The 13,989-nt window shown below is 41.0% G+C and overlaps 1 protein-coding gene across 1 annotated transcript in view; it reads left to right on the top strand.

The window, feature by feature from the left end:
* The window catches only part of LOC100348313 (cadherin-related family member 4), a 107,956-nt gene extending 102,429 nt beyond the window's left edge, over positions 1–5,527 (top strand). The window contains exon 21 of the mRNA XM_089329464.1: positions 5,182–5,527. Coding sequence (XP_089185590.1) covers positions 5,182–5,184 — 3 coding nt within the window. The 3' untranslated portion in view covers positions 5,185–5,527. The remainder of the gene's footprint in view (positions 1–5,181) is intronic.
* Positions 5,528–13,989: the final 8,462 nt, after the last annotated feature.

The following is a 13,989-nucleotide window of genomic DNA, read 5'->3' as shown; positions in this document are numbered from 1 at the left end:
GCTCCTTTTTTCAAACATGTAACTTTTTGTCCCACTACCCTCCTTCAAACTCATTTAGGAAAAATCTTCAATTCCAGTTAAACTTACTCATCCCTTATTCTATGACTACTTGTGAACAGCAGTGTATTCCTATCAAAAATGACACCATTGTGCATTAAGGAATGATTTCAGATCTGTTACCAGGTTTTCAAAGAAAAGCTCAATGCAAACATACCAGGGTTGACCTTCCTAATAAATTCCCCCCACCACTTTCAGTGAAGGCAATTTCATAGCTCCCCAGCTTTTCTCAAATCTTTAACCAAGTGACCTTTTCCCATCCTGAACTGTAATGGTTCTGCACACTTCATAAAAATAGACATCATAAGATTTTAAAATCTGCCTCAGTCTCCTAAAACCAACACCACAAACCTGTCTACATCAATGCTACTTGGTTTGACCTCTTCCTAAGTCCAGAAGAAGTACACCTGCTCCAATCTAGGTCCATCCACTATAGCTACTCTTTGAGATTTGCATTGCTTCACATGACTTAGAACCTTCCACTTTCAAAGTTCTTCCCTTGACTTTATTCTCCTCTTCAGCAACCACCCCATTTCAGTTAGCCTTAGTAGCACCCTTTTCAAAGCCAAAGATCTACTCAACCCATGCAAAAGATATTGTTCTACAGCATTCCATCAAAATGGCTCTTATCCATGAGCTAATGGCATGCAATATAGGGGAGACATGACCTAATTCTGACTTCTCTAAATCTACTGAAGTGAAGTCAATAGAAAGGTGTACACTCTTTCCACCTGCCCTGGAGACATCATGTTATAGTGGTCAATGCTTGGATATGATCTGGGTTAAGCTTCAATATCAACAAAGAAATTGCTGTGAAACTGGAGGGAAGTATTCAGTAGCTAGAATTTACTTGATACATGAGTAATAAGAGTAAATAAGACAACCTTGTTATTCAGTTGTTATGTTTGTTTTAAGTGACTGCAGTGTAATAGGCCCATGCACTGCAACATTGTAACCATATTAAGAAGTATAAGGTCATTTAGAAGGTCAGCATCTAAATTAAAAAGTACAAATTTAGAATAGAAGAATAATACTAAATTTATTTCTTCAGCCATCAATAGTTTATGATGGATATGAAATGATTCTGTTAAGAAACAGAATATAATAGCAATGTTCCTATGTCTCAAATGTACACTACAAGCTTGGAAAAGATTTCAGAATGCTAAGAAGCATTAGGATGTGATTAACTCATGTACTGCCAAGATTTTATGACACAGAAGATGTTTAATGAAGGGAATTACAGAGGCTTATTTTTGCTTAAATGTGCAAGTGCATTATAACAATAAATTCTATTTATAAATTCATGATTTAATTTTTATTAATCACAATGATTCATGAATTCTTGAGATACTTTTTCCTGAAACCCATATTCTAAAACTTCACAAAACAATTTAAGTAGATTCAAATACCTTATGCTATCTCCCATTAATCTTCATTACTTCCTGCATAGCCTTAATTAATCACTTTTGCTTGCCAAGACAATAAGCTCCTAATTAGCCTGTTTCTATCTTACATTTCTTAAACAACTTTAAATACTCCCTTCACAGCTACTGTAATGATACACAAATAGTGATGGGCAGCATTTTGTGAGTCTGTGCTAAGTGCTAGCCCCCGTGAGCAAAAAGAAATATGTAATCCTCAGGAAACTGGAAGGCAGAAGATAATATAATTCATTTTTTAATCTCTAAGGAAGTAGAGACTTGGGGGCAAGTTTACATTGCCAACACTCCAAACACTTAGCTAATTAAAATGATCATGCTGTTTTACTATCCCTAGACTTATACAATCCCAGATATATTCCATTAATTCTAGGAATGTATTCGCATTTGTAGCTTTTTGCATCTTTCATGATGGGCCATGACTAAATTCTTTTGTAAAAGACTTCATTGCATGGATTCTATTTATGCTACCTTTTCTCTTTATATCCTTTTTGACCTCCTTTGGCTGTCATCAACTTCAACTTGCAAAGCAAATTGCCTCAGACAAGAGATCCCCCTGGACAATCTTCTTTGAGTGGGCATGTCTCCAAGGGCATGTTTCCCAAAACACCACCATATATAACTGGCCTCTCTCTTTGTCTTTCCCACCACAAACTTGTTGGAAGACAGAAAGAGATATTCATTGAATGTTTATCTCTGGTGCCAAGCAAATATTAAGTACTCAAATCATGTTGGATTAAGAGGGGATTTGCTGTTGTAGAGGTGGCTGGTAACCTTTAAGAAGGTAAATAGCGTTGTACAAGGGATTAATGACTTTATGCAATGAGTAATCAGGTGTAAGATATTCTTTCCCAAGATTTTCTAGCAGAAGGCAAGAATGAGATGGGGCATTAACACAAAATAAATAACTTCAAGTGATAGTTATGAAATTTTTTTTCCAGATAGAGTAGAACAATCTCTCTAGAATGTGGGGGTGCTTACATGTGTGTATGCATGCATAAAAAGCTAAGTGGGAAATTTTTACTGGAATCATAGGTGAAATAAGCTATAGGTAACATTTGGTTCAGATGTTAAAGATATACAGGGAACAACTTGAGTTTGGCAATAAATACGTGAGTAATATGAACAAACAGAAGTCATAGTTTCACATTGAATTTCCATGTAGTTGAGGAAGCCACTTTTTCCTCACTTGTCAATTAGAGGTGCCATTCTCATTTTAAATGCAAATGCTTAAGTATTTCTCATAGAAATTCTCCTTAACTGGGGCTAGTGTGTGTTGAAAACCAATTGCCCTTCAGGTGATCTTAACGGGCAGCCGCCATTAAGAGACACTGTGCCACACACAGGGACTGACATCCTTAGTGTTCTTCCTGCTCACGTGCTGGTGATTGGCTGATGCCTGGGACAGTGGATCCCATAGGAAGGAACAGTGCAGGGAGCTCTAACAGGCGAAGGGAAAAGGGGAATCAGGAGCAATAGATGAGGCTGAGGGCAGTAGAAGTGGGAGTTGTTTCTCCTTTGGGTGGGAACTACTTGAAGTGAGGCATCAAAGAGTTGGCATGTCGGTGGAGAGAAGCGTTTCCTTGGCTGAGCTTGGACTAGAACATAAATAAAACAAAAACTCAGCAAAAGCTTATCTTCAACTTATTATTTATGGAATACTTTAACGTATATATATATATATATATATAATTTAAATGGTCGTGTTAATTTTTAAAAGACATTTATTTATTTTGGAAGTCAGAGTTACAGAGGGAGATGGATAGACAGAGAGAGAGAGAGAGAGAGAGAGGAGAGAAAGAGAGTGATTCCTTCACCGGTTCACTCACCAGATGACCACAACGGCCAGGACTGGGTTAGGCTAAAGCCAGAAGCCAGGAGATTTCACATGCTATCAAACAAATCTAAATAGACATTGCCACTGAAAGTGTGTCAAAATGACAATTCTGAGTTTTCATTAAGAAGTCAATAAATGTGTTGAAAAACAATGTTTCTCCAAGGGTGACAAATCTTAAGAATGACTTAAGATGGTTATGGCCTAGTAGGTTTTGGGGCTCCTTCTCATTGAGTTCATTGAGCAAATGAACTTGGAAATGTATTCTTGACAGGAATTAACATTTTGTGTTATTTCTTTGCTTTCAAAAATTGATTATTTTCATATTATTTGAAAGACAGAGATGGAGCAAGACAGAGAGATGGGGAGGGATCTTCCTTTCTCAAGCTGCCGCCCCACCTCCCTGCCAAATGCCCAGAAAACATAGGGCTGGACCAGGCAGGAGCCAGGGGCCTAGAACTCCATCTAGGTTTCCTACATGGGAAGAAGGCACACAAATACTTGAGCCACCACCTGCTTCCTTCCAGAATGTGCATTGGCAGGAACCCGGATGGGAAGTGAGGTAGTCAGGACTCGAAGCGGGCACTCTGCCATGGCACACAGGTGTCCCTGATGGCAACTTAACAACTCACATCACCAACTGCCTACCTGCTGTCAGGTTTTCTGATGAATGTGCCATATGATTACTATTATGCAGCATGTCACTATCAGATCACACAAAGCTAATCTTAAACTCAATTTAAAAAATGCGTTTTTCTCTGAGGTATTGAAATAATGTATGAATTTACAGAAGCAAAAACATTGAGAAAGGCTTATAATGAGAAGCATTGTTTTCTACCTCAGCCCATGTTATCCCACCACTCCCTTCAGCCTCAGGGCAACCAGATTTGAATCTGAAAATGAATAAACCATAATCCACATTATATTGACACTATATAAATCCCTTCATTGAAAAGCTAAATAAGATGGAAGTGTGGCACTGGCAAAGATCGAGAGAGCAAAACTGTAGCAAATATAGTGCCCCAACCACCAAGGCTGGGCCAGGCTCAAGCCAGGAGCCAGGAGCTTCATCTGGGTCTCCCACATGTATGGCGAGGACCCATACACTTGAGCTATCTTCCAGTGCTTTTCCCAGGCCATTAGTAGGATTGGAAGTGGAGCAGTCAGGACTTAAACTGGTGGCCAAATGGTGTGCTGGCATCATGGGCAGTGGCTTTACCTGCTGTGCCACAGACACTAGCTCTGAGGATTAGAGAATTTTAAATCTTTTATAATATCTTTTGGGTGTTCATGTGTGTGTATCTACTGTGTGTATGTTTTTCATCATCTGGAAGATTTTACATCTTTCAATGAGAAAGATCTCCAGGGTCTTTGGAGATGGATTTAGCAGCTGAGACAGGAATTCCTCAAAAAGATAAACTAAGTATTGAGGAGCACAGGGTAACTATCAGGTTTTTAAGCAAGATTCATGGAAATACATTAGCAGAATGGAGGGAGAAGCCAAATTCAATCTGTATTTTTAATGATGTTTTGAAGGGAGCTAAATGTATTAATCCAAATGCCCACTCCCTTTCATTGTTCATCTGTTATAAATAATTTGAGATTTGGTTAATTCTTGGTGAACCTAGTGCCAAGGATTGATTCAAGTTTTACTACAGTCAACCAGATTTTTAAAAAGAATGTTACCAGTGTTGACTCCATGTTAATTATAAAATTATCTACCCAAAACAATAATTTAAAATATTTCCATTTCTATTACTTTTATTAGTCAACTCTACACTTCCACTATTTAGTGGATTTTCAAGATTTTTATAAAATAGTTAACAAAATATTTTCTTTCTTTTTCTTCAGTGACAGTAATGCAATATCTGCTCAGCTGTCAGACAAGGGGAGTCAAGATGTGGAACAATTAAGAAAAGACAGTGGTTCTGATGGAAGACATTTGGCTTTAACCAGCATGAAGGTCACCAAACCGTTGTCTCACTTGCTTTATTTGAAAAGGTCTTTTAAAACCACAGCTTTAAGCAGTGAAACAGAAGAAATGTTTTCAGCATAAGTGGATACTTTTGCATAACCCAGCACATATTTTGATAGGTCTGCTGGGTGCGATGAAGAAGCGTCTGCTTTTAGTTACAAAATGTACAGGGATGAGCTAATCACCAACAGAAAAATAAATGGAGCATTCTAATTGTGTTCAGATTGTGATGATATTTTTATTACTAACATTAAATTAAGAGATGTTTAAAATACAAATCATTCATATACAACAATTTATAGAATAAAGATACGAAATAAGACAGAATCGTTATTAGAGCAATCAAACTGGATTTGCTTCTCTTTTTTAAGGGGCAAGAGCCAATATCTAAGAGGCAAACAATTTCATCCCTTTTCAGTGATGGACTTTTCTGATCTATTTTGAGACTATCCCATGTGCTTAATCACAATATCCCAACATACCACAAAAGCTTTAGAATTCTATTGCAAAATTAGTACTATTTTATGGGAGCAGCAACACTAGAAAAGCAATTCAGCAAAGGTGTACTTCTGCAGGTTTTTCCTAAGAGTATGACCTATGGCAGAGAGTGTCCAGTCAGTTTCCCTAAAAATAACAGTTCTCAGGCAGAGGTTTGAAGCAGGAGATTTTCTGAAGGGGGATTGGGGGGATGACAGAAGGAGGACCTGGTAGGAGTAGAACTGAGACACGACTGCAATGGAGGACTGGCTTGGAGTAGAAGAAGAAGAGTGAAGAAGAGAAACACTGATTGTGATTGTCAGCCCCGCTGCAGCCACGGTGTCAGCAGAGGTATTTCTGCTGGCTGAAACCATGTGCTGAGCCCGCTCCCTCCTTAGGCAGACTCAGCCTTATTCCTCCTCCGATAATGGGAACACCCCAAGCAGCTGAGCGAGACACCAGAGCAAGACGTGGAGGTCAGGGCCACCAAAGAATGCAGCTAACTTGTGCTCTTTGGCGCTGCTCATGCTTGATATACAACCCACTTTTTAGTTTTTTTAACTTTTATTTAATAAATATAAATTTCCGAAGTACAACTTTTGGATTATAGCAGCTTTTCACCCCATAACCTCCCTCCCACCCACAACCATCCCATCTCCCACTCACTCTCCCATCCCATTCATATCAAGATTCATTTTCAATTTTGTTTTGTTTCCATTGTTGGCTCCACTCAACTTTTGATCTGGTTGGTCAGAGAGCTTGGAGTTCAGGAAGGGTAGATATGGCTACATGGGCACATAGTAGTCCACTTAGTTTCCAAGACTTTAGGGCCTCCTCATCCCCAAAGGGTGTAGGGCTCTCCTTTGTAGATGGCATTGAGTCCTATGGGTTTATATTGTCACTCTGTTTATGGGTGTTCCATGAACGCCCATGGTGCCTTTCTCACCACAGATTTTTCTAGTGTTACAGAATCCTGCTGGGTCACAGGGTCCAGGAAGTGAGGCTGTTTACTTGGCAGCTTAGCCTGTTGTGGAGCCCTTTCCTGCTCTGAGCCCCGTTCAAATCTGTTAGCTTTGAACATCACCCAGTAAATAGATCAGTGTACTCTTACCACATGTTGTATTTCTATCTTGGTGGGTGGGAAACAAAAAGTGAGACCTTTTTTCTTTGCTTTAGACAGAATGTCACAGCATATCCCAAACCATAGGAACATACACAAAAAATTACTAAGCTGAAAGGAACCTGAATTTATGTAGGGTTCATCTCCCATCCTCTAATTTGCATATGCCTTAACAAGACTTCCCATTTTTTTGGCAATTGTTGCTCGATGGTGCAGTTAATATGATGGGTAAGTACAATGAAACAATGCAATATCGTGTCTAGCAATCAGTCCTTTTGGACTACATTATGACAGAAGGTGAGAGAATTAACCTGAACATGATCAAAACCATAACTACATCTGACTGTATTTTTCTTGAATGTAAACCCATTTCTCACATGGGTAAAAACAGTATACTCACTAACTCAATGTCCTTGTACCTTTTTAGCCAAGGAAGTGTTGATTTGCTCTAGAAGAGTGACCAAACCTAGCCCAGCAGCTGAAACTAGGGCTACTTCTTGGTTGATTTGAAGTGGTTGCCTCCCACCCACTAGGAGTCATCTAATCCTAGATGAGGAAAGACTTTCAATTTAAATGGGGCTCAAAAGGGGACCCCTACCATCCTCCATGTCTTAAGGGCAGCACTAATGCTTGTCACACATTTAATTTATTTGAGAGGAGGAGAGGGAGAGCAAGAGAGAGAGGAAGTCCTCACTCACTGATTTTCACTGATTGACAACGCAAATGCCCTTAATAGTCAGGGCTGGACCAGGCCAAATCCAGAAGCCAGGAACTCTGTGTTCTCTCACATGGGTGGCAGGGACCCCATTCTTGTGAGCCATCACTGTTACCTCCCAGGATGTACATTAGCAGAAAGTGGGTATCAGGAGTGAAGGTGGGACTTGAACACAGCCATTTCAATATAGGATGTGAGTGCTCCAGGTGGCATCTTACCTGCTGTGCCAAATGCTAGTCCCTGATTCTGTTTGGCTGTACCATTTATTTCCAGGAGGGCACCGTTTCAAAGATGAACATTTTGCTAAAGAAATGATGTGTTCTCTACTGAAACTCGGCTGTGTCCGTCCAATTACCCACAACTGCATCTGAGGACCTTGGAAGTATTCACCAGATATGGCACTGGCTGGGGACACCAGCAATGACCGGAGCTCCATTAATGTTTTCTGGCTTTCCTGAGGCCACGGTACTGCCTCGGCTCTCAGAATCAGGGTTAGCTTGAGTCCTGTGTCCACCAGCTCTCAAAAGCACTGGTGTTTTCCTTTAATACAGATCATGTGAAGAAGTGGATGGCCTCAGAGTCCCCGGGGAAAAGGCCTATGAGGGGAATTACTGCCATAGACGCGTGCTGCAGTGCGGTAGGGGCTTTTCTTCCTCACAAGGACCAGCTGCTCCCTCAGTTAATGAGTTCTGGGTCTGCAGATTATCTCAGTTCTGAGTACTGGGCGTGGGATCACGACTTTTTATTAGGGTGGCTGCCCTAAAATCTGCAGCTTGTACTTCTCTGAATCCTTTCAGTTGTATGAATTATGAAATCCCCTAACTGCCTGCCCATTAATCTTGCACAGGGAACAATGTGTCCCAGTAACAATCTCTGTATCTCTCTGGGCCAGGCACTTCCAGCTGCTCCTCTGACCACTTTGCTCATTATGGTTGTTCTTGTTTTTGACTCTTAAGCACATGGCTTCTTTCATTTCGGTCTCCTATAATCCCCCCACTGAAATCAGTGTGCCCAACTTCAGGAACAGCTCCTACGACCCGCCCTGCAGAAAGCAGCCTCCCAGTGAGGGACATAGTGGTGGTGCCACGCTTCACTAGTAAATTCTCTTCTGATTTCATAAACGCAGTGTTTGCTGAGGCCTCCTGTGGAGTGCAGCTGGGAGGTGAGTCTTCTGCCCTTAGATAGTACAGCGACTCTACAGATGCATTCCTGGACAGCTTTGATGGCTTACTAATCATCTGCTGTGAAAATCCAGCACTTGTTACATCATTTTGCATGGCACTTTCATTTTCTAGGTTTCCAGGAACGTGTTAGCACTGTGTCTTGATGTTGGGGCCAGGGCACTAATCACTGCTGTCCTCGTGATAAAGTCCTCCTTACCCATTTTGCGTTCCAGATCTCCAGATCTGTCAACCTCAGCATTGCCTGGATTGAGTCTTGTGCACATTCTCTCAGCTTCTTCCTGGCACATGCTGGTGGGTTACACAGCTTCTCTTGTGCACAGAATTTCTCCTTCCATGATGGATTCAGCTCTTCTTGACCAGAGCCTAATTATCAGTATTTGATTTGGAATTATATGAAAACTAAGTTGTAAGGCATTGATTTCAAGCACCGAGTAATCACAGGGATGAATGGGGCCGCTCGGCTAAACTCTGAGAGCTCACAAGAATAGTTTCAAGTTTGCCAAGTGTGTAGTTTCAGATGTTGTGATTCCTAATGTCACCTCTTCCCAGTCAAGATTCTGAGCTTGGTAGAACAGATTTGCCAGGGTTGAGAATTAAATTTTTATTGGAGCTCCTCTAGCCTTTATTTATATGCTGGGTCTGAGTTTGGCTTTTCCTGACCAGTGGCTGCTGGAGACAAGGACTCAGGTTTCTCTGAGGAATTGAGCCTTCTTCGTAGTGCCTCGTCCATTCTTCCAAAGTGAGTCGTAGGCTCTGGCTGTAATATTCCCTTCCTGCTGTCTTCTTTTCTCCTCTCTGAGGATAGGTGAGAATTACATCAATCGGTGCTTGGGTATGTGTTGGTGTTCATTATCAAGGAAAGTCACTCTCAGATTATATGTTTTCCAGACTAATCTTAGAGACTATTACTTCACTCAAAGTAAAAGTTCATCAAGAAGAGTCCTCCCTCGTTATTGCCAGACAGCTGAGTATCTCAAGAAAAGTAAAGCAGATCTTTCTTTGGGGAAATGCCTATTCAATGCTTAGCCCATTATTAAAATCACCTTATTAGCTATTTTGCCATGGGTTTCAAGAGTTCCTTATGTGTTTTCAAGATTACCTCCCTCATAGATATGTGATTTCTGATATTTTTCTCCCATTGTATATGTTGTTGTTTTATTTTGTTGATTGGTTTCTTTGCCATGCATAATTTTTTTTTAGCTTGACACAGTCCCACTTGTCTGATTTTGCTTGTGTTCTTCAATATCAAGAATGTTTCCCCTGGGACCAGTGCTGTGGCTCTGTGAGTTAAGCCACTGCTTATGACACTGGCAAGCCATGGCTTCGCAGCTTTAGATCCAACTTCTTGCTAATGCATGTGGGGTAGCAGTGGAAGAAAGCACAAAACCTGGTGTCTGACACCTATGTGGGAGACCCAGATAGAGTTCCTGGCTCCTGGCTCAGCCTGGCCAAAGCCATTTGGAGAGTGAACCATGAGTCAGAAGATCCTCTCTTCCCCCACCCCCTTCTTTCTCTCCCTCCCTCCCTTATTATTCTGCCTTTAAAATTAATTAATTAATTTTCGAAAAGAAGGTTTCTTGCTGTGTTATTCTCTAACAATTTCATAGTTTTATATTTCACATTTAAGGATTTAATGTCTTCTGTGTTGACTTTTGTGTATAGTATAAAATATGGGGTGGGAGCTGTTGTGTAGTAGGCAAAGCCTCTGCCTGTGGTGCCGGCATCCCATATGGGCACCGGTTCAAGTCCTGGCTGCTCCACTACTGATCCAGCTCTCTGCTTATGGCCTGGGAAAGCAGTAGAAGATGGCCCAAGTGTTTGGGCCCCTACAGAAGTGTGGAAAACCCAGAAGAAGTTTCTGGTTTGGATTGACCCAGCTCCGGCTGATGTGGCCGTTTGGGGAGTGAACTGTAACTCTGCCTCTCAAACAAATAAACAAAATCTTTACAAAAAATGGTCTGGTTTCATTCTTCTGCATGTGAGTGTCCAATTTCCCCATGCCATTTTTTGAAGAGAATAGTGTTTATATATGATACCCTGTTGTGTACGCACCTGTACACATGCATGAGCTTATTTAGGTCTCTCTATTATGTTTCATTGGCCTGTTCATCTGTCTTTATGTCAGTATCATACTCTCTTAGTTTTTATGGGTTTGTAATATTTTGAAATCAGAAAATATGAGGTCTCCAGCCTTATTCTTCCTTAGAACTGTTTTGTTTTTCCAGACCTTTTGTGATTCCATATGATTTTTAGGGTATTTTTCTTTTTTTGTAAAAAATTCCATTGAGAGTTCAACTGGGGTAATATTGAATATGTGGATTGATTTATCTGAAATGGTCATAAGACAGTCTTAAGTTACCCATCCATTAACACAGTATGCTTTTCCATTTATTTAGGTTTTCTTCATTTCACAAGTGTTTTATTTCTAAGAATTTTATTTTAATTGAAAAATAATAGCTTGATACATTTATGGGTCCAAAGTGAGGCTTTAAAGCATGTCCACAATTTGGAATGCTTAAATTTTTTTTATGGGTTCAAGATCATTTTTATTTTCAGAGCCTGCAAATATTGTTGGTTAACAAAGTTGGTACAGTTTGCAGGCCATCCCCCCTCCCTCTTCAGGCATGTAACCAACAGAATCCTTAAAAAGATCAGAGACCAAATGGTATGTCTGAGTAAGTGTAGGATGAGGCCCTCTTTCCTCCTCTCCACATGCTCTTTCCTTTATCTCCAAAAGCGACTCAAACCCATAATATAGCAACCAGTCACCTCCAGTATCAGATTCTCTCTCTACCCAGAACAAGACGCAGAAGTTAAGAGGGAAAGCTGACACTTGATAGGAAAAGCCTGGCTATACCCCACAGGAACAGTGATGGTGAGGAGGCTGGCACCTGAGGGTGGGGAGGAGCAGGTGCCACAAACAGGCCTGTGTAGAATCAGTTAAGGTAGCCCCAGCTCCCTAGGAGGGGATCCTTTGAGACCCCCCACTTCCTTGGAGTTAGATAAGGGGGCAATTGGTGCTAATTCACCACTCTCTGTCCCTCAAATTAAAACATTACCCTGAGCTATATGTCCTGAAAGGGGGCTACAAGGAATTCTTTTTGAAATGCCAGTCTCAATGTGAGCCCCCCAGCTACTGACCAATGCACCATGAAGACTTTAAAGAAGACCTGAAGAAGTTCCACACAAAGAGCCAGACCTGGGCAGGGGAGAAGAGCAAAAGGGAGATGTACAGTCGCCTGAAGAAGCTCTGAAGACGGTGGTGCATGCAACAGCAGCCTGAGCTCCCTCCCTTCCTCCTACAATCCCCTTTGGGCTGCAGAGAAACTTGAGCAAAGGGGTCAGCTATGTGATATTTGAAGGAATGCTCAAACTTTTACCATTGTGCAGCACAAATGAGACTCACAGATGACATCTGCCATCTTGTGGCAATAAGAGGAATTTCACCTACAAATCCTTGACACTCCCAGTTGTTCCTAGTGTGCAAATCTTTTGACTGCCATCCAGGAGAAATTCCTTCTCACTTGAAGCTCAATGGCCTTATTTTTCCTAGACCACTTGCAAAGCACTTTTATTCATAAAACAGCAAAAAGAAAGTTAAATGACATTTTCATTAAATCATAGTGTAATACTGAGAAGCCTAGATTTCATTCTTTACCTATACAAACTAAAAGATTATTAGCAAGATCTATTTTGTGACATAAATACACACGTAGGCTGATACATGAAGCAAAGGAATGTGAAAATGAGATATCTGTTCAACACTCTCATTTCAATTCCTTTGTAACTGTTTATGCCCTGTGATGGTGGTGTTCTCACAGGTATATTCTGATCTCCAAGTTTGTTGTGTTACATTAAATGCATACAGTTTTTAATATTTCAGTGCTACCTCTATAAAGTGGTTTAAATTTTTTTCATTGCTTTAAATATATACAGTCTAGCCTAGCATTCAAGTTACTATCATTAATGTATTGACTAGTACCAAACAGATTAGTACAGCGTATAAGGGTAACTAAGAAATTCATAGATAATGTTGCTATGCAAAAAGTCAACATGAATCTCAAAATTATTTGCATGAAAATAAACTTAATTATGTTTTCCCATGAACTTTGTAAAGTATGTTGTGCTGAAGTAGGCAGGCATACAGGTTAAAATTGATTGGATTTGTGAACTGGAAGACCATGCCTTCGCCACGCCCCTGTGTGGTCTCATTCCCCTACCTGGCCATACCTGGGTGCCCACCAGCCAATCAGGTTAATTAACCACTCCCCTTTGGAAGTGGATTAAAAGCCAGGACACGGTGTAGCCCAGCCTGCTCTTTTTCCCTGGCCTCTTGCTAGGTAGGGGGCTTGCTGTAGCCCCACGCCTCCAGGGTGCATGGCCTTCAGGCCATGTGCTCTAGGCTTCCTGGCCTAGATGCTCATCCACGTGGCTGGTTCCTGGTGCTTGGTATAAATCCCTATTCACCTCTCTCTCCTAAATACAGCTCTCACTCTCCTATGCATCTTTCTCTCTAAATAAAGCTTAAAATGTACCATGCTGCCTCGTTTATCTGGGCCGGTATTTAGAATTCTTCTCTAAATATTAGGCAAGAACCCTCTTGGGCTTATTAATATAGGGGATTTAGTAATAAACCCGTGGTGAAATCATAAGGCACCCCAAATTCCGGTAGCACATGTGGCACCCTGGATAGCATTTCTAGAGAACTTTAAAGGGCCACATTTCAGTGTAAATTTTAGGGGGTCTTGTCCGATTTCAGTGCTATACTTTGAATATGATTTGCCTTCCCAACATATGCAGATGTTTAAATTCCAAAGTCATCCATTAAAGGTCCTATAAGAGGGTAAATGCTTAATCCCAGTATGGTGACTGGGAGGTGGGCCTAGCGGCAGGGGCCTGAGTCACTGGACGTGCACACAGAATGCAGTTCTTGGGGAGGGTTGGATATAAAAGTTGAGCTAGACCTAGCAGCTCTCTGTGTAGTTCCTGGCTCACCATGCCATCCTTCCTGTGTACTCATGCCACCACCCATCGCTTTCATCAGATGCCAGATCAGTGGGGTCACACCATCTTGGACTGTTGCTCCTACAAAATTATAAGCAGAGATAAATCTCTCTCTCTCTCTCTCTCCTTCTCTCTCGATTTAAAAGTAAGATTTATTAGAGTCAAAACCTCCAGCCAGAGCAGA

The sequence above is a fragment of the Oryctolagus cuniculus genome, chromosome 3, assembly GCF_051225735.1.
Source record: "Oryctolagus cuniculus isolate XC-2025 breed Fujian yellow rabbit chromosome 3, ASM5122573v1, whole genome shotgun sequence".
Lineage (NCBI taxonomy): Eukaryota > Metazoa > Chordata > Mammalia > Lagomorpha > Leporidae > Oryctolagus > Oryctolagus cuniculus.
The sequence above is the reverse complement of the archived record's forward strand: the minus strand, read 5'-3'. Positions and strand labels throughout refer to the sequence as shown.